The 20,458-nt window shown below is 44.5% G+C and overlaps 1 protein-coding gene across 1 annotated transcript in view; it reads left to right on the top strand.

The window, feature by feature from the left end:
- Positions 1-20,458, top strand: part of LOXL1 (lysyl oxidase like 1) — a 169,236-nt gene that overhangs the window by 99,532 nt on the left and 49,246 nt on the right. The window contains exon 2 of the mRNA XM_069222225.1: positions 17,950-18,058. Coding sequence (XP_069078326.1) covers positions 17,950-18,058 — 109 coding nt within the window. The remainder of the gene's footprint in view (positions 1-17,949; positions 18,059-20,458) is intronic.

The raw sequence follows: 20,458 nt of genomic DNA, 5'->3' as shown, positions 1-20,458 counted from the left end.
CTTTAGGCGAGATTGGGAATCAAAACAGCTCCCTCCTCCCCATCCCCCCAGGAAAACAGAGCTTGGGGCACCTGCTGGTGGACGATGTGCAGGCGCAGCCTTGGCCCAGGACTACGGCCCTTGGCATCCTCGGGCGCCGGTACTGACAGGCTGTCTAGCATTTGGAAAGCACCTGTGACTTAAAAGAACATGTAAGACCTCCTGGTCATTGGCTTATTTCTCATTCGACACCTGGCAGTTCATTACCTAGCTGGCGAAAGCATTGGTGTTAAAGTGACGCCTCTGCTTTGCAACATTGGCTGAAATGAGCAGAGACAGACAACTTCTTGTGTGTGAAAAAGGCCGCTTTATTAAACCAGGTGTGCATCACAATACCACCCTTGGCATACTGCCTTATAAAACTACAGGCCTCACTATACATTGAACATAGCCCTAACATCTACTGCCCCCCCCCTTAAGTCCCACCCTCCCCTTTAACCTTGCAAAACCATATACCATGAACTACTGACTTCTAGGAATCAGAACACTTGAACTTCCCCCTCTTAACTTTAAACTCTCAAACATTACTAAATACAACCCCCTGTGAAATAACCTATCTGCTATTTTTCTGTTTTGAACTTAATACCTCCTCTCTTAGATCCTGGTTACAATTTGTCCAGTACAGTGACCTTCTGTAAAGGCCCCGCAAACTTTGGGGGCATCCGCCTCACCTTACACCTCTTTCAAGCAACAAGGAACTACAACATTCCAAACCCATACACACCTGTTCCCACAATGCCGCCCTGGCCAATTTATCCTTTTTATCTAATCTTGAACCTTAGGGGGGTAACTAGGGGGAATATACAGCACAATCTAATATAGATAGGCTGCCATCGGGTGTGCCCACCATAAAAATGGTGGCTAGCCCCTTAAAATGGCCACTTATAAAACCTATGTGCTACTTTACCTGATGTAGCCCAAGGTAGTCCAGTCATCTGGACTGCGCTACCTTCCCCCAGTGCCTCAGGGGGACAGACTGACCATACGGTCGGCTGTCCCCCAAAACCCTAATGGGTGAAATGAGCACAGACAGACCCCCATCTTGTGTGTGAAACGGGGGGCTTTATTGAAGCAGGTGTGCATCACATACCGCCCTTGACATACTGCCTTACAAAACTACAGGCCTCACTATTCATTGAGCATCCCCCTAACCGCCACCCCTAAAGTCCCAGCCTCCCCTTTAACCTTGCAAACCCATACAACGTGAACTACTGACTTCTGGTAATCAGAACACTTGAACTTCCCCCGCTTAACTTTAAATTTGTGAACATTACTAAATAATCCCTCAGTGGAATAACTTTTGAGACCTGCTCATTTCTGTTTTAAACTCGTTGACCTTCTCTTAGAGCCTGGTTTCCGTTTGTTGAGTACAATGACCTTCTGTAAAAGCCCAACAAACTTTAGGAGCATCCACCACCAGAAACAAAGCATCCCTGATTTTTTCTGTCCCCCCTGCAAGCCCCAGACTCCCACAAACTGAACCCATAACATCCGCACTACCACAAATCCCATAATCTCAAGTAGATAAAGCCTCTTGCCAGATTTCGATAAATGTACCCCATCACTACGAAAAAACTCCCAAGTCTCATAACGCAACTCTGGATGGGCTATACAACTGATACCCAAGTCCCTGCAAAAACGCCTCATCTCCCTATTCAGCTTCCTATGATCCCTATCTATGGCCGCTGCTTTAAAAGCAGCTGTCCAAACTCTTCTAGGCACAAACTCCTTCCATACCGAAAAACAACCAGACCACTGCTCTTTAATCTCTTTCAAGTCCCACTTCATAACTTTCACCAATGCTAAACCTTTTTCTTGCACCAAATTATTTTCATCCAAGTGACTCAGCAGTATATCTGGGCTCAATGATCCCCATTTCAAGCTATTCAAAACTGTTAACAGTTCCTTCTATTTCATGCCCCTTTACCATGCTACGAAACAACACAAGATGCTCTGTCCAAACCCAGGTTAGTAATATTAGACATCTTGGTATCCTTGGCTGCCCATCTCATGAAAGAATGTCCAACTATCCACACATTAAGTTTGGTAGACAAAGGGCCCAGCACTGAACTTGCAAAAGAAAAGGAGGTTAGTGCGATGCCGTGAATTACATCCTTGCTCCCTCCCCGCTTGACTGCCTCTTATATCTCTGAAAACAACCCAAAGACCACCTTCCCAACAGTTTGATACCCTCCCGAGACTACCCCCTCCTCCCTGCCTCCGAGCTGCACCAATCCTAAATGAGTGTGTGCCAAAAACTTCCCTGAAATCCCCAGTCACGTCAAAGATTTCCTTAGTATTTGTAACAACTGAAAGGCAGTGGCTGCCTTGCCATTCAAATGCATAAAAACTAGACCCATTCTTTGTACTGCCAGTCCTTCAAGTCTCAGTCCCCACTGCAAAGGGCAAACCTCTTTCCTTTTCTCTGCGGGTAGCAGCACATTGGCATCTTGCACCCTCCGATCCATCTTGGAACAACCAAGAAAAATAGACACCCCTTGCAACTGTAGGGAGGCATCTTCCATGACAAACCTTTGCTGCGTTTAGTCCCTAAGGATTCAGATACCCTGAAAGCCCAGAAGAACATCCATATCATCAACATAGAGAACAGGACTGTCTCCTGGGCAGAATGACAAACATCTGGCAATGCTGCAACCACCCTCCTTAATAACTTGAGTGTCAAAGACTTCTGTAATGGATGCATCCATCCCTGTTCCCTTGCCCAGCCCTTTAAAATGTGTGTACCCAATTCCCACTTGATGCTGCATATCCCCATAAGAGTTTGCCCATGAAAGCCACACCTGCCAGCTTACTTATTATTGTCACCCGTGTCTGGCCCCTGCCTATAAGGCTCAAAATAAAATGCACTATATCCTTACTGGCTCCGACTCAAGGAAATCCACCCAGGCTTGCTCATAAGCCTTCTTTGTTGACCCCACCAAGGATCCAACCACCAGCTGCAGCATCCTTTCTCTCTTACTGTCAAAACCTGTGGTGGCATGAGAGTCCGTTGCCCTCCAGGCTCTGTGGGAAGCCCATGAAACCTCTCCCACGGTGAATGAGACAAAGCATCCGCAATGTCATTGTCCACACCGGGAACATATTTGGCCTTGAACAGTATATCATACAGCAAACATGCCAGTACAAATACTCGCAGTAACTTAAGCACCTGGGGGTCCCTCACTGACTTTCTATTGATGACCTGCACCACTGCCATATTATCCACGTGAAACAGTACCATCATATGTTGTTGCAAACTACTCCACAAGGACACCGCTACCACTATGGGAAAAGTTCTGAGAACGCAATACAGCAGCCTCCTCCCATCCACCCTGAGGACCATTCCTCTGTGCACACCATTTCCCTTGCCAGTATATGCCGAAACCAACCATCCCTCCGAAGCGTCTGTAAACATTTGTGTTTCCAACTCAATCTCCAACAGGGCATAGGTACAAATGCCATTAAAAGATTTAAGATATATGCACCACATGTGAAAATCCTCCTTCACATCTGCTGATAATCTTAAATGATGATGAAGCAAAGACAGGCCTGACAGTGCTAAACCCAAACATCTACATAAAATTCTTCCAGTCCTCACCACCCTTCAAGCAAAATTCAAATGCCCTAAAAGACTTGTACTTCCTCAACTGTGACCTTTTGTTTTGCCAGCATGGCATCCAACAAAAATTGCATTGACACTTTCTTTTCAGCTGGCAAGCGGGCTTTCATTTATTCTGAGTCAAGCTCCATCCCTAAGAAGGAAATGGAAGTATTTGGACACACTGGGGGTCATTATGAGTTTGGCGGTCAGCGGGGGCCGCCCACCAAACTCATTCGCACGGAACACCTCCAGGCCGATCTTCTGGCCGCTGGCCCTATTAAGGGTTCCCTGCTGGGTCGGCGGGCAGAAACAACTTTTCCGCCCGCTGGTCTAGTGGGGAACAGGGCCTTAACATTGACGCTGGCTCATAATGAGCCGCCGGCAATGTTGCGGTGCGTCGAGTGTGATAGCACCCATTGCACTTTTCGCTGCCCATAATTTGGCCAGTGAAAAGCACGACGGGGCTGTCCATGGGGCCCAGCACCCACTTTCTGCCAGCCTTTCCATGGCGGGGCTACTGCTATGCAAAGGGTGGCGGAAAAGGGACTCGAAACCCCCAGGACAGCGCTGCCCTGGCAGATTGAGGCCACTGGCACCGCCAGGCTGTCGGCTGGTGGCAACCTGGCTGTGTCAGCAGTCCAACTGTGGCTGCTCCGCCACAGTCGTAATGTGGAGGCCAGACCGCTGCTTTGCCGGCGGTCCGACCTCCACCGCGGCCCAAGCAGTCTCATGACTGCCAGGCTCGTAATAACCACCACTGTCTTTTCCGGAGCCAAAGACACCCCCTCATCGTCCAGGAGCTCCTAAAACCTTACCAGTAATCTCTGGCAGTCCATAGAACCTGAGGGCGCAACAAAGAAGAAGTTATCCAGGTAACATGTCACCTTTTTATGACCCTTACAATATGTGAAAAGCCATTCCAGAAATTAGCTAAAGCACTCAAAAAGTGCGCACGATATGGCGCAACCCATAGGTACAGCCTTATCAACCTACCATTGTCCTTCAAATTGAATGCCAAGGAGCTGAAAATCTACCGGGTGAACCAGCAGTAACCGAAATGCCAACTTAATGTCACAATTCACCATGAGTGCTCCTTGATCAGCCTGCTCCACTAAGACCATAGCAACATCAACTGAAGAGTACGACACTGAGAAGACTTCCTCCATAATGAAGTAATTCATGGACCCACTTCAGGCCATGATAAGTGCTGTATCAACCTGTATTGTCCTGGCTGCTTCTTCGGTACTACCCCTATGGGGGATGCGATCAAATTCTCCATTGGCCATTCCTGAAATGGTTCTGCCATCTTGCCCTCCTTCACTTCTTTGTCAAGTTTTTCCCTAAATGCTTGTGGATGTGCTTTTATGGATTTCAAATTCTCAGCCCAATGCCTCTCACTTCGCCCTTCGTAACCTAGTTTGAAGCCCTGCATGAAATCATCAGGCAAGCGCGCGCCATCACCCTGTTTGGGGTATAGCTGCAGCCAATACAACTTTAACTGGCGTTTGAGCCCTTTCCCTTGTCATCTCTACCTGTATAACTTGCTTATGAACCATGCTGCCACCCTTGTGTAACTGATTGCTGCTGCCCAGCACCAGTGTTCTGCCCTGATTGCCCCCTTGCAATCCCTGCTGGGTACCATAGGATTGTACTAGGAAGTGTCTTCCCCTGCACTTGGAGCACTCGTGTCTAAACTTTCAGGACTCCCTTGTGCACAGGCCTTTGTTAAAGCCCCAGCAGGCTCCCAGGACTCCTCCTTGACTTTCTGTTGTGGACCCCACCCCTCCCCGGATGGAACAGGCCTGAAAGAGCCGGTATACAATTGTAAGGCCGCTAACCGTAAAGACCGTCTTGCCAAACTTCACCGTGCCCACAGTCTGCTGCCATAAATTGGTGTCTAGTTTCCCCATTTGGCCTCCAGACCATGCAAGCCCTAAACTCCTCATCGTACTGTGCCCAAGCGTTACCTCCAAAGGAGAGTTGAGCATTTCTTATCACATTCATATGTTTAAACAAGGCTACGCTCCTCTGTGGATATTTTTCACAGTACACGCTTGCATATATAAGGAACGCGGATGTCCAGTCCTCAATAGTCCCTGGCACCATGGGCATTTCACCAGTTCATATTCCTCCTCCTTTGACCCTTCTTTTGCCCTCAGTTCCCTGTGCAACAGTTTCAGGATCGCCACATACTCCCCTTTCTAAATGATTTTTTTTGTGGTTAACATCAGGCGTGCTCTCAAGGGCTTAGTCACCCCCATATATGGGAGTTTCTTTGACCTCTTTACTTTCTTCACCCTCTGCTCCAGTCTTACCTTTTCCTTCTTCTTCCACCTCTGCCTCACCACTTGCTCCTTTCGATTGCCCCTTTGAAGACTCCCTTTTTCCGCCCTCCAAGCCCACCTGTCCCTCAGAGTTCTTTACTTGTTGACTGTGCTCAGGCCTGCCTCCCTGTTCTGTTCCCACTCACATGTCTTTAATATAGCTGCCTTTCAGGAGGTGCCAGTTATCCATGCTGTCACCTCAGTTGGCCTCTACCCCTTGCAACATCATTGTACCCACCATTCACCCTGTATACCTGCTTACCTGGCATTAAGGTCGGCACCCGCACCAAAGCCTGCTGGCTTGCCAGTGTCCGCGATGCCGTCCGCTCTTTGCTCCCTTGGCAATGCACCACCTTTTTCTGTAAGACAATATTGAGAGAGCTGTTAGATGGCCCCCCTCCCACTCTCTGCTCTCAAAAATCTCCTTGACCATCACCTATTGTGCTCACAACCTCCACGATCTCCCCTTCTTCTGGGCTGTCCTCTTCATAATCACCTCCCCTGGGCTGACCCCTTACCACTGGCCACCCTTTGTGGCACTTCATGGCCTCCTTCTGTGCTCTTTACTCTTGTGGACATTCCACTCAAACCTGCCACACCATGTGGAGCCTCTTAATCCACCCTAGAATTTGGGAATGACCATTGATGGGTCTGGAGGGGCCGTACCATACCCACTCAAGCCACCATACACCATCATTGATGTCTGACTGACACCTCCCATAGAATGCACTCTCTCGCAACTGTTTGCCCCCCTATGAGGCTGTTACCGACCTATTTGGGGTGCTCACTGCTGGATCCCATGATGATGCCCTGCTGGCCGCTCAGCGCCATGCGGACTCTTCCCCTTGGGGTTGGCGAGCTGTGCAATGCTCTCCCGAGTCAGTAACTCCCTCGCCACCATAGACCTGTAAAAGAGAAGGTGAGACTGGTGTGTAGCACCCTCTGCCCCCTGACTGACAAAACTCCTGTTCACCCTCACCTTCCCGAACCAATTTATCAAACTTCTGTGGAGCCATTCAAGCTTTTTTCCTGAGAGTATGCTTGTTTCAGCCAGACTCTGACACCCCTACCATATTTATTTCCTCTTCCTCCTCCTCCTCACTCCACACAAGGTAGCGTACATGTGATGCCATTGAGATACTATGCTTCTCCTCTGCCTCCTCTCCCCCTTCAGAAAGCCTTGTCCCTGTCCCTTTGGACTACCCTTGACCCTCAAAACCCTCTACTACAGTGGACCCCCTGTCACTTTTATAAACCAATGGACCTAACATATAGTCCTGCATGGTCCAAGGGGCCCTATCTACCCATCCCTGCTCTTCCAGACTCTGACTTCCTGTGTAATCTGACTCTCCCTCTCCCAACCCTCTATGTCCCCCTTCTCCCCTTCCAAAGCCCTCCTGATGCCAGAGCGGTCTAATTGCTTAGAGCTAGAGGATCAATACCTCCTTGCCTTTCAGCTTTGCCCTGCTCCAAATGCTCTACAAAATGCGAAGGACCAGGCCCTTCCTTCTCATCAGCTGTCAACATGGTAAGTACGCAAATTAATGTTCACTACACAAAAGTGCATCAAATAACCAGCCTAACCGCACAAGTCTACTACAGAAAGATACTGCACCAGGAAAATATACAGCGCAATCTAATATAGAGGGGCTACCACCGGGTGTGCTCACCATTAAAATGGTGGCTAGCCCCTTAAAATGGCCGCTTATAAAACCTGTGGGCTACATCCTTTACTAGATGTAGCCCAAAGTAGTACAATCATCTGGACTGCGCTACCTTCCTCCAATGCACCCGGGAGGCAGAGCGATCATTTTAGTGTGGCACAGACCCACAGGCTTCGGTGAACTGTTTGTGTCCCAATCCTGCAAACTGCAGGCCAAGAAGCTCTGGTTTTAAAAGCTGTTGAACATGCAGCGCCAGCCCAGAGGATGAAAGTTGCATCCCTGAAAGCTACAACCATAGGCGCTGAAGCAGGGGTGTGGTGTAAGGGGTGCTGCAGCACTCCTAGAAATAACCATGCTGGAGTTCAGAAGGTGAATGAGCTGTAAAGATGCCTTTTACTTTTGTCTTTATCATGTTACATTTACTGTTCTTTCAAAGCCAGAGGTCAAATGCCAGACTGTCTTCTGACAAATTGCTGCTTATTCTTCTAACATGTATACTGGTGTTTACTTTTAATTTTCTGACTGCAAAGTAAGAATATTTTTTAAAGTAAACTATCTGACAATCTTGCAGGAGTACAAAACATGGATGTACATCCATTCTGATTTTTTTACGCAAACGTAGATTAATTAAAGGAAAGGCTGTAGGATGTCAATTTTTTCGAACACAATACAATTTAAATACCTGTATATGTACTGCACACATTTTTCAAAATACACCAGCAGTTACGAAAGCACAAATGAAGCACTGTTTTTGTAATTCTGAAGTGTGATAGAGGAAAAGATTTTTAATAGGACAGAAGCAAATCAAGATAATTTACTTAGTGATATGCGAATGATAAGTCGCTGAAACAGGGTTTCCACGCATTGCTGTTAATGCATGAAATACTTATATCAATAAAACTGCATGTCTGTGAAAATTAAGTGGCCATTTTAATTTAAAAATGCTGCCTGTTAATGACAGTGCACTACCATACTATAATATGTTTGCAACAGTGTGCTCTAAAATGCACCACTGCCTACATACCACACTGTTACTACTCTCCTACTGAATGGGTGTGGCCCATTTGCTGCACTTCTTTGTGTAACGCTTAGATTTTTTTCTCACAAGTCCTATGATTTCAGTGTAACACTGATGGCATCAGCCCTTACTCTGAAAATTATTCCAGCAGCACTGGCTGCATCCTTAAAAGTTTAAGCCCTCGTAGCTTGAGTCCTAAAGGAAGCAGCACTACATTTCTATAAGTACTATACATTCAAGCTCCAGTGCTACAAACTCCAGTCCTGCTAGCTACATCCCCTAGAAGCTACAGACTCCAGTCCTGTTAGCTACATCCCTTAGAAGCTCCAGTGCTCCAGTGCTACAAGCTCCAGTCCTGCTAGCTAAATCCCTTAGAAGCTATAGCTCTTTAAGCTTCTGTCCTGCTAGCTACATCCCTTAGAAGCTCCATCGCTACAAACTCCAGCCCTGCTACCTGCATCCCTCAGAAGCTCCAGCACTATAAGCTCCAGTCCTGCAAGTTACTTCTCCTAGAACCTCTAGCACTACAAGCTCTAGTCCTGTAAGTTGCATCCCTTAGAAAATCCAGGTCTACAAGTTCCAGACCTGCAAGCTGCATCCCTTAGAAGCTCCAGCACTACAAACTGCAGCCCTGCTGGCTACATCTCTTAGAAGCTCCAGCACTGTAAGCTCCAGACCTGCTAGCTACATCCCTTAGAAGCTTCAGTGCTTTAAGCTCCAGTCCTTCAAGCTGCAGTCCCTAGAAGTTCCAGCACTGCAAGCTCCATTTCTGCAAGCTACATCCCTTAAAACGTCCACAGCTACAAAGTGAAGTCCTGCTGGATACATCCCTTAGAAGCTCCAGCACTACAAGCTCCATTCCTGCTAGCCAAATCCCTTAGAAGCTCCAATGCTCCAAGCTCCAGTTCTACTAGCTGCATCCCTTAGAAGCGCCAGTCCTGCAAGCTGTATCCCTCAGAAATTCCAGTGCTGCAAGTTGAAATTCTGCAAGCTTCCAGTGCTACAAGCTCCAGCTCTGCAAGGTACATGACTTAGAAGCCCCAGCACTACAACCTCCAGTTCTGTTAGTGATATCCCTTAGAAGCTCCAGAGCTACAAACTGCAGTTCTGATAGCTACATCCCTTATAAGCTCCAGCACTGCAAACTCGAGTCCTGCTAGCCAAGTTTCTTAGAAGCTCCTGCGATACAAGCTCCAGTCCTGCTAGCTACATCCCTTAGAAGCACCAGTGCTGCAAGCTGCATCCCCCAGAAACTCCAGCACTACAAGCTCCAGTTCTGCAAGCTACATCCCTTCGAAGCTCCAGTGCTACAAGCTCCAATTCTGCAAGCTGCAGCCCTAGGAACTCAAATCCTGCATGTTCCATCCTTGCAAAGTGCAGCCCTAAAAACTCCAGTCCTAAAAGCTCCAGTATTGATTTTTCAATTCCACAGGTTCCATTATTAAGGTTTCAGTTCTGAAAGTTTCTTTTCTTTTAGCTGGAGTCATGCATGCTTCAATTATGCATACTACAACTTGTAACCAGCAAAGGCAATACATCAAGTTCTACAACTCCTTTTTAAGAAGATTCAGCACCAAGCGCTGACCCTGCAATAGGGACTTAATAGTTGTTTTGTTATTTAAAACTTAACCCTATTCTCCTGTGTACTACTGTCACTTTTTTTTTTTAAGATGAGGTCTGGCCCTCTCTGCACTGTCAACCCAAACGTTTTGCCTTCACCTATCCTGTTTTGCTAAATTCATTTTTGCTGGCCTTAGGACTCTCTGAACTTTACCACTGTTAACTACCACTAAAGTGCTAGTGCTCACTCTGTAGAACATAAATGTAAAGTTGGCTTGTACCTGACCGGCATATTTCATTTACCTTTACGTCCCTAATAAAGTGGTATGCCATACACTCAGGGCCGGTAAATTAAATATTACCAGGGGATCTGCAGTGTATATTGTGCCATCCACCTAAGTAGGCCCTTAAAATATGTCTCATGCTAGCCATTGTAGCCTGTGTGCAGTTTTAAACTGCTAATGGGACTTGGAAAAATAAACCTGTAGCCAAGCCTAAAACTCCCTTTTTAATACATATAAGTCACCCTTAGGGCAGTCCTTAAACAGTCCAAAGGGCAGGATGTATTGTATTTAAAATGTAAATATGTACTCTTATGTTTTACATGTCCTGGTAGTGAACAACTCACAAATTTGTTGTTCACTGCTGTGAGGACTACCTCTCCCATAGGGTAACATTGGGTTACCTTACAATGTTTAATAAGTGATAACTTTTGCTTTGGAGCAGGTACAACTGTCATGTTTGGTGTGTAAAGCATTGTAATTATAAATGCTCTTTAACGGTAAATTTTAAGTCACAATTCTGAGAATGCCACTTTTAGAAAGTTGGCATTTTCTTGTCCTAAGCATTTTGTTCCTGTAATACGTAATATGTGGTTTCAAAATGAATAATGAAATATTTTAACGCAATAAAAACGTACAACTTAGATCTTTTCTCCCAAGGCACCACTTCTGAGTGCACGACTTTTTGTATGTGTGTGCTGTGTAGCGCCATTTTTGGCATACGTAATGCTGGTTTCCAACACCAAATTCAGCGCTTGTCTGTGCCAACATGGGGATAATATTCGGAGTAATCATTGGTGCGCAAAAAAAGTACTGACTGAGCCAAAAAGAAATAGTGAAGCAGAATTGGTCTAATTGCAACTTTGCACCAAAATCTGCATGGGTTGAAAAGTTACAAGCATCTGCCTCTCCAAATACTGGTGCGCCTATACGTGTGCAAATTAAGCACTCCAAGAATGTTCGTACAACCTTATCCAAATTATATATGGCCTTTACTGATATTATTTTGTGCGTTATTTTTATATAGCGCACTTAGGTAATACGTTCCTAAATAGAGCCTCAGTAAACATTTATACCATTGAGGCAGTGCATGTAATTCGGCCCCAGAAATTCAAAGAAAGCTTTTATTTATTGAGACAAAAAACTCTATGTGTGTGTTTGTTTATTTCAAAGATGTGCAAAATGGGAAAGCAATAAAATATAGTACAAATAGTGCACATGTGCGCTAGGGCACCACGAGAGAACTGGAATCAGAAACAAGCAGTGGGATTAAACGAGCTCAGGGCACACCTTTAAGTCCCCAATTAGTGCATAAAATTCCACACACCGGCTTCCACCCAAGCTTGCAGACGGAAGTTGCAGCGCAGCTTGCAGTGCCCCATAAGCAGGACACTGGGTCACGCACAGCGGAGAAAGAAGACGTCATGAAGAAAAAAGAAGTCATGAAGAAAGAAGACAACAGCGAACAAAAAAGACGTCACAAAGAAAGAAGACGGCAGTGAAGAAAGAAGTGGTCAAGAAGAACGAAGCAGCAACGAAGAAAGAAGATGTCACGAAGAAAGAAGACAGTAATCAGAAAGAAAAAGAAGTACCTTCAACATCGTAGCCAGAGAGGAAGGACACTGGCCAGTGTCCAATGGGAAGTGACTGGATAGATTACTTGGTCCAGAGGCAGCCCCATGGCAAAGAAGATGAAGAAGACAATAGGAAGTGAAACAGGATGGAGTGTCCGCCTTGTCTGTCGTCAGAGCACACACGTGCCTGCTAATCACATACGTTGCTTGGTCTCCCTCTGAGGAGAAAGCATGTATAGGTAGGCAACACAGTTCATTCTAAATGCCAATTTCTATCATGTCTTCTTAATGAACTATTTGTAACAATGATGGGCACAGAAAGTGTTCTTGCTTATTAGTTTCTATTTTGGAGGATTTCTACCTTCATTTGATTTTCATCACTCACAATAGGCTCCATTTTAATTGTCATCCAGTTTTATACTGCCACTCCCCGCACAAAACACCCTGTCCTTGGAGTCTCCCAGGTCATTTTTGACTGGTACAGTATCTGTAGAATTTGTTGTGCAAATGCCATTGTTTGTACTAATAGTTATCCCTCTTGTTATCAGTCAGCGGACTATCTCTGCATTTGATTTGTGCTATAAGTCATGGAATTCTCTCAATGTATTCGTTCTCATAGAATTAGTTAGTGCTTTATAGGTAAGTCCCTGAATCTTTCATAGAGTTAACAATTAAACTGTGTATAAAAGACCACGATACTTTCACCCTTTTAGCTCTATTTCAGTCTGTTTTCAAAATGGCAATAGATGTAGGGCCTTGGTTGCTCCCCAAGAATTGATCCTCTTCCAGAAAGTGCCAATGGCAACGATTGAGAGCAGAATTAAGAACTGGCAGGAAAGAAAGTGAGCGAAAGCCTTCACTTTAGAATCAGTCTCGAGGATGTGCTTCCTGTGAACTCGCAAGTAGGTGAAACCTGGACTATCCTAATTGTTTATTTTTGCATTGTTGGGCTTTGCACTGGTGTGATTCACATATGATTTGTTCCCTCTGCAGCTCCACAAGCAAAGTACTTAATCATATGCTGACATTTACTTGTGATTTTGTAGTCTAGACTACAATATTATATTTTTCCTTGATTTGGTTCTTTCATAGTTCTTTGTAAATAACAAGCTTTATAGCTGTTTGTTATTAATGATTAGAACATTGGAATATTGAAGGCTGCCTTGACATCGGTTGAGTGGCAGAGGGCCAGTAATGGTTGCATTTTCTTCTCTTAAACAGTTCAGTATTTGTCTAATTGTTTCTCTCTTGTTAATGTATAACATTCCACCCAGTGGATGGACTGTTTTAATAGTTTTATAGCTTTTGCTTCAAGTTAATCCCTTTGCTCAATCAACGTTCTTTATTCGGCTAAAATACAAACAAAAGTGCATATCGATAAAATATAAAAAGTTTAAAAAGTAATACATTTTAAAATTAGAATCAAGCATTAAAGTAAGCAATCAGTATAAGTTAATCTAGATGTTACAAAAAAGTCTTCGATTCAACAATCCTACATGCAATTGGCAACTCTAGATCTTTTCCTCACATTTATAGTGCATCTTATATAATTCATCACCTCATAGCAAACTTGTATTTTCCCCAGCTGTTGTAAAGAAATTATGGCAATTTTATGTTGTCTAATATTGACAGCTCCTAAAACCGGGGCCACAAAACGCTTTTGCTAGTGGTTACACAGGGTGCAGAACAGCATAAAGTGACAAGTTATTTGTTAAGAAACATAGGGCCTTATTACAACTTTGGAGGACGGTGTTAATCCGTCCCAAATGTGACGGATATACCACCTACCGTATTACGAGTCCATTATATCCTATGGAAATCGTAATATGGTAGGTGGTATATCCGTCACATTTGGGACGGATTAACACCGTCCTCCAAAATTGTAATAAGGCCCATAATCTTAAGTGCATTTAGGGAGACTTGTAAACCAGCTTTCCTGGTTGGGAAATACAGACAAAAAATGGCGGGTGTTAAAAATGAAGGCGTGGAAGGGAGAATCGGTATTAGGTGTTACTAATTAAGATTAGATAGAATTCCAGGCCAGTCATGAGCCTCAGAATGGAATACAAATCAACAGACTGCATCTTCTGACCCTTTACAATACGCACCTTATCACATTATTGAAAAAACTGCAACATCTACAGATTTTACATAAATACTTTCAGGATTGGTAAAAATATTAGTAACACCCAGACCACTAAAAACCTACTTCACATTAGTGATCCAAAGGTTTATAGCATATTAACTAGGTTTAGACCATCTTTATGTATCATCCTAAACAGTGCTTTAAATGGAAAAATAGAAGTGCAGGTACTCTGTAATAGAGTACCTGCTTGTTTCTGAGAAGTGCCGGTACTCTCCAATTAAAAGTATTACGATTTTCTTGAGATATGCCGGTACTCTCCCTCTCAAAATAAAAAAGTGCCGGTACTCAGTACCGGAGAGTACCGGCCCATTTAAAGCACTGATCCTAAAAGAAAAAGCTTCAGGCTTTCCCCCAAATTCTAAGCCATAGGAGGAGTGAAATTACTTTGATAACATCTTCCAGGTAGCAACCTGAGAGGGGCATATAAATGCAGGCGCGGCTCGCTGAGGGAAAAGGGGTAGGCCGGCGCTGTGTGTGGCAGGGAGGGTGGGGGTTGGCCCCAATAAAAAAATAAAACGTACCTTTTTTCCGTGCCGCTCCACCCGCTCTGTTCTGCTCCCTTGTTGCAGGCACAGGCTCCCAGCCTGCCCTTTGGCCAATCCTGACTGAAACAATGCACAACCTGCCTTGCGACGAGAAAATCGGGCACAGGCGAACTGGAACGACACAGCCTGATTTCCCGAGTGAAGAATTGACACAGCACCTGCCATTCAACAGAGAATTTGATACATCACCTACCGTATCAACGCAATGCCTGTGACTTCGTCCCACATGCCCAGGATTTCCACGCATCATCCCTGGGCATTAAAAAGATCTCGGCATCACAGTGAGGAACCAAGACTGCATACCAGAAATCAACGCAAAGCCCCTTGCATAGTGGAAAGAAACGACGCAATGTGTGTGCCCCGCCGGAAATTCCGATGCACACCCTATTTTTCCACGCATCTCCCCCTCTGCGGTCACCATGCATGTTATTTTTTAAGCAAACCAGGTACTTTGTGAAACCAAGAGACAACTGTTGATTTCTAAGATTTAAGACTCTTTTTAATCTTGCAGAAGCGATATCTCAACTTGTGCTTATTGAATCTTTATCATTTTGATCTTAATTTAACCATATATTTTTCTAAACCTGTGTGGTGTATTTTTGTAGTGTTTCCACTGTGTTACTGTATGATTTATTTCACAATACTTTACACATTGCCTTCTAAGATAAGCCTGACTGCTCAGTGCCAAGCTACCAGAAGGTGGGCACGGGATAATTTGGAATGTGTGTGACTTACCCTGACTAGGATTGTGGTCCCTACTTGGACAAGGGTGTATATCTCTGCCGATTAGAGACCCCATTTCTAACAGCTGGCCTGAGTCGGCCGGACAGGTGCACGGTGCCCAAACTGAGTTTATTTTGTTTTTACTATAAATGTTTTATAGCTCCTGTATAAATGTGCCAGTGGCTTGAGGAACATCTAGCGAACTACATTCAAATCTGTTCTCTGCCCTCTGTAGGGTTTCAACATTAATGACGTTCTGTACACCTGCACCATATTGTCCCATTGAAATACATTTGCTCCTGTAGATTTGAGTTTTTTCCTTCACTGGCTTATAGTGAAACTTCCACTTGAGATGGACGTCTGAAGTTGCTGTGCTTTTCAAATTTAAAAATACCCTCAGTTTCAAAGCAGACTCAAACAGAAAGTGCCTTTTATTTGATATTCTTTGGGACACATCTCATAGTGAATGACTTTCATAAGTTTGTTTTTAAATTAAGTTCACTCCTAAAGTTCGCAAATGTTATGTAATGGAATGTCTAAGTATGTAATTTTATTTTACTAAGGCAACTTGGACTCCCATTATAGAGTTAACTTTTAATTTGGTGTTCTTTGTGCCACATCTCATAATGAATAATATTTGTTTTTAAATCAGGTTTGCTCTAAAGCTCCTAAATGAGTCTAGGAGGATTTGTAGCCCATTCACAGTCCTTGATATAAGGTCTATGTTGTCTGCAAATAGGAGCACCTGGACTGGGTGTTGCCCAGTGAGGCATAGCTTTCAAACATACATCAAACATTTCTCCAATCCATTGATGTAAATTAAAAAGAGAAAATGTGCCAAAATGCATCCTGGGTGTACCCCATATTTGTATTGAATTGAAGAGGAACATTTGCCATTAGACTTATAGCGGACTCTGTCAGATGTCCCTTAGTGTAAAGTTTAGTAATCAATGAATGCCTTTTCAGCCTCTAGCTTCTCCATAAGGGTCCAAAATTTGAAGCAATTTGGTGTGCCAAAGGGACAAGAGAGGTCCATAAAAGCCATATGTGTATTATTGTCCTCTTGGCCTTGACATATTTCCCTACTCAAAGATATTGGTTGAGACATACTCCACCATTTCCACACCCGGGCAGAAGTCAAACTGCACTTTGGACAGGATATTTTTTTTCTCCAGGAACGCTTTCAGTCTGGCGAGGAGTACTCTGCCCAAGATTTTAGATGTAGAATCTAATAGGAAAATTCAGCAATAGCAGTTTGGTAAGTTCCCGTCTCCAGACTATAATATACATATATCATGTATATCCCCTTTTTCCCTTCCTTTTCATTGTGAATTTAAATTGAGTTTTTTTATATATTCTACTGTACTCTGTAATTTAAATGTTGAATATTTCATGGCTGTATCACATAAATATAATAAAATTATACTTTTAAAACTTAATAAATTGGTGCAACAATTGCCTCATTCCAAGATGCTAAACCTTGACCAACTATGGCAGCTCTTAGGACATTTGTTTTTGTTAATATGGGGTCCCAGAACATTTTGGGCCTCATTTTGAGTTTGGCGGATGGGAAAGCCGGTCCAGCAAACTCCCAACAGGGTGGCCACCTCCTTTGTGGCAACCACCCCGCGGGAGTTATTATGAGTGTCCTGCTAAGTCTGCGGCCGGAAACCTCAGTTTCCGCCTGCCGGCCTAGCGGGAAACAGGCTACAGCATTGTCTTAGGCTTGTAATTGAGCCGGAGGCAATGCTGTAGCCCGCAGTTTGCACCATCACTCTTGCAATGTTCACTGTCTGCAAAGTAGACATTGAACATTGCGAGGGTCCTGGGCAGGGGATACCCTGCACTGCCCATGCCAAGTATATAGCTAAATTGATGTCTTTTATATCAATTGTATGAGTCAGAGTTAAGGCTGCAGCCTTTCTCTCATATGAGGCTCTCAGCCCAGGTAAAGAATGTTTGATTTGGACCTCAGAAGTGGTCTAAAGTGCTATAATAATGGTCAGTCCAGTAGATACTTTTCGATTGTTGTAAAAGTAGAAAAGAGGAAAGAGGAAGTGATTGTGCTCCCACTGAGCAATCATAGAGATCTTAGCTTTGTCAAAGTCTAATGTGGGAATGATTCAAATGATCTTCCCGAGTTAAAGACTCAAAATGGTGAGCAAGGCATCCATCAGATTATGATAAAGAAGCAGTTATATTTTCAAGCCCATGCTTCATTGGCTTTCCTCGATACATATTATTGCTGGCCTCCCTGTCCATATTGTCTGTAATAACTCTCAGATGGTTAACTTCCGTGAGTGAGAATAAAGTACTGTCTCCGTGTGTATTTGTTTATTTGTCATCTTAGTCATAAAATGACAATGTTATGGGAGGGGCAGATTACTCAGACCTCCATATCCTTAAATTACATGCCTTTCTGGATTCCCATGGAGATTACTAATGAGTTAACTTGGTTTATTTTCTCTCCTCAGGTCTCCCAGACCTTGTACCAGATCCTAACTATGTCCAAGCTTCAACTTACGTGCAACGAGCCCATCTCTATTCCCTCCGCTGTGCTGCTGAGGAGAAGTGTCTTGCCAGGTAATGTTCGGACTACTGGCTAGGGACCAGAAACTAGTCTTTCCATGCAACACGGACATCTGTTCATCACCAGTGCAAGGTATTCCAGAGGCTATGTGGGCAGTTCCAGAGCTACAGGGGAAAACAACATTTCAAAGGTTCCCTAGTGCTCAGTTTTGATTTGCTGATATTTTGCCTCTGCACCGATTATAGAGGCTATCAAAAGGGATAGAATGTTTATTTCTCCTGATTTCTTGTTATCATGGCTAAACAGTTTAATGAAAGGGGTTTAAAGGCAGGTTTCCAGATGCTTATTTTTATGGGTGCATTAATGGATGAAACGTCAACTGAATGTTGTATTTTGGAAGGGTGGGATAAACTGGAGAGCACTTCTGTTGATTAATTTGGTATTTTGGTAATGGAACACTCTTTGCTAGCTTTCCTTGTCCAGATGGTGGAATGGAGGGGCTCTTAGATGAAAAACAAGACCAAGCTACTGACGTTGGAGAGCTAATAAGAAGGAAAAACACTGAGAGCATTCTTTGGAGGATGGAAGCATGAGGGCATGAATGGTGCTGCTAAGCAGGATATACAGATCCTGTTTTGAAGGAAGAGAAAGATCCTGTGTTACCGGCTAGGGGAGTCTGGGAGATGGGGATGATAAGTTCCTGGGTGGAGAAAGAGACGGTGTTCTTTATGCCATGGGAGGGAAGGAGTTTGCCCAGTGGCAGTGCTGGGAGTGTGTGTGGGTCTTTCTGGTAGGTAACAATATGATTTGATTTGTACCTCACTGTATTTCTCCAGTTCATTTTTCACATCCTTACTAGCACAACATTTAGTACAGATATATACAAAGTATTTACCCAAAAAAACTTTCTGACTAAGAAGTGGAGGAAACAAATTGACAGAATACTCTCTCTTCCTCTCATATTGGCGTCTATTTCTAGTGCATGTTAGGCCTGCTCTTAGTAAAAATCCTATAGATTATGCTCTGTAACCAGCCCTAAAAGAAGCATCTATGGCATGTAATTGGAGAATTGCTAGGTCTATTGCTCTGGGGGAAAATGCCGTACAAATGGTGTGGTGGGGCAGCTCCCACATTCTACTCGGTTCTTCAGAATTCACAACAGCAGTGCAGTGATAGGAATCACGTTCTATTCTCTTGCTCTATACTTGTTTGAAATGGAGCCACATTATGACTGTCTTCCCTTCCATCACCACCTTAATCCTCATCCACCCAACCTGATCGTCCACTTTTAGAGGGAACAAGTCGAGCATTTTTGCTAAAAGGTGTATTATTATTTAATTTGCATTCCATGGGATTTTTTACTGCACAAACACATTATTGTCAGTCTATGAAATTCCAGGCTGTCATCAAAAGCTTCATGATTTTTGACTCTTCCAAACTTTCTTCTGCCACAGTGACAGTTCCCACTGCCCATCCAAGGAGACTTTGATGAGGGCAAAGTGGTGCTGCACATACACTACAAACCTTAGAAACAAGATGTATGTTCTTCCATTAGTTAAATTCACTTTCTCATCAGGACCTTTAAAGAAAAAGAAGTACTGACGTATCCAAGACGTAACGTTCTCACAAGACTCCTCTGTGAAAGGCAGCTTCATCTCTGCCTCAAGCCACAGTAACGCTAGCTAAAAGTATGAACGACTCCCCATGATGTAGCCTTGCACATCTCAATTTCGAGAAGAATTTAATACAGATAGTAGAGTTAACTCTAATCTGAGAGACTCTTCACAATCTTTTTATAAAAAGAGTTGTACAACATATATTTAATATTTAAATTGACTCTTTTGACACTGACTTTCGAAAATATTTTTTCCAAATGAATGTTCTTTCTTTATTTTCAAAGATTATGGCCCTCATTCCGACCCTGGCAGTTTCAAACCGCCAGGGTGGAGGGCAGAGGAAGCACCGCCAACAGGCTGGCGGTGCTTCCCGGGCAATTCTGACCGCGGCGGTAAAGCCGCGGTCAGAAAAGGGGAACCGGCGGTTTCCCGCCGGTTTTCCCCTGGCCCAGGGAATCCTCCATGACGGCGCTGCTTGCAGCGCCGCCATGAGGATTCCGACCCCCTTCCCGGCAGCCTGTTCCTGGCGGTTTACACCGCCAGGAAGAGGCTGGCGGGAACTGGTGTCGTGGGGCCCCCTAACAGGGCCCCACAAAGATTTTCAGTGTCTGCTTTGCAGACACTGAAAATCGCGACGGGTGCCACTGCACCCGTCGCACCCCTGCAAATCCGCCGGCTCCATTCGGAGCCGGCTTCCTCTTTGCAGGCGCTTTCCCGCTGGGCCGGCGGGCGATCTTTTGGAGATCGCCCGCCGGCCCAGCAGGAAAGTTCTAATGACCCCCGCGGTCATTTGACCGCGGTGCAGTCTTTTGGAGGCTTCCGCCAGGCGGGCGGCGC

The sequence above is a fragment of the Pleurodeles waltl genome, chromosome 3_1 (genome assembly GCF_031143425.1).
Source record: "Pleurodeles waltl isolate 20211129_DDA chromosome 3_1, aPleWal1.hap1.20221129, whole genome shotgun sequence".
Classification (NCBI taxonomy): domain Eukaryota; kingdom Metazoa; phylum Chordata; class Amphibia; order Caudata; family Salamandridae; genus Pleurodeles; species Pleurodeles waltl.
The sequence above is the reverse complement of the archived record's forward strand: the minus strand, read 5'-3'. Positions and strand labels throughout refer to the sequence as shown.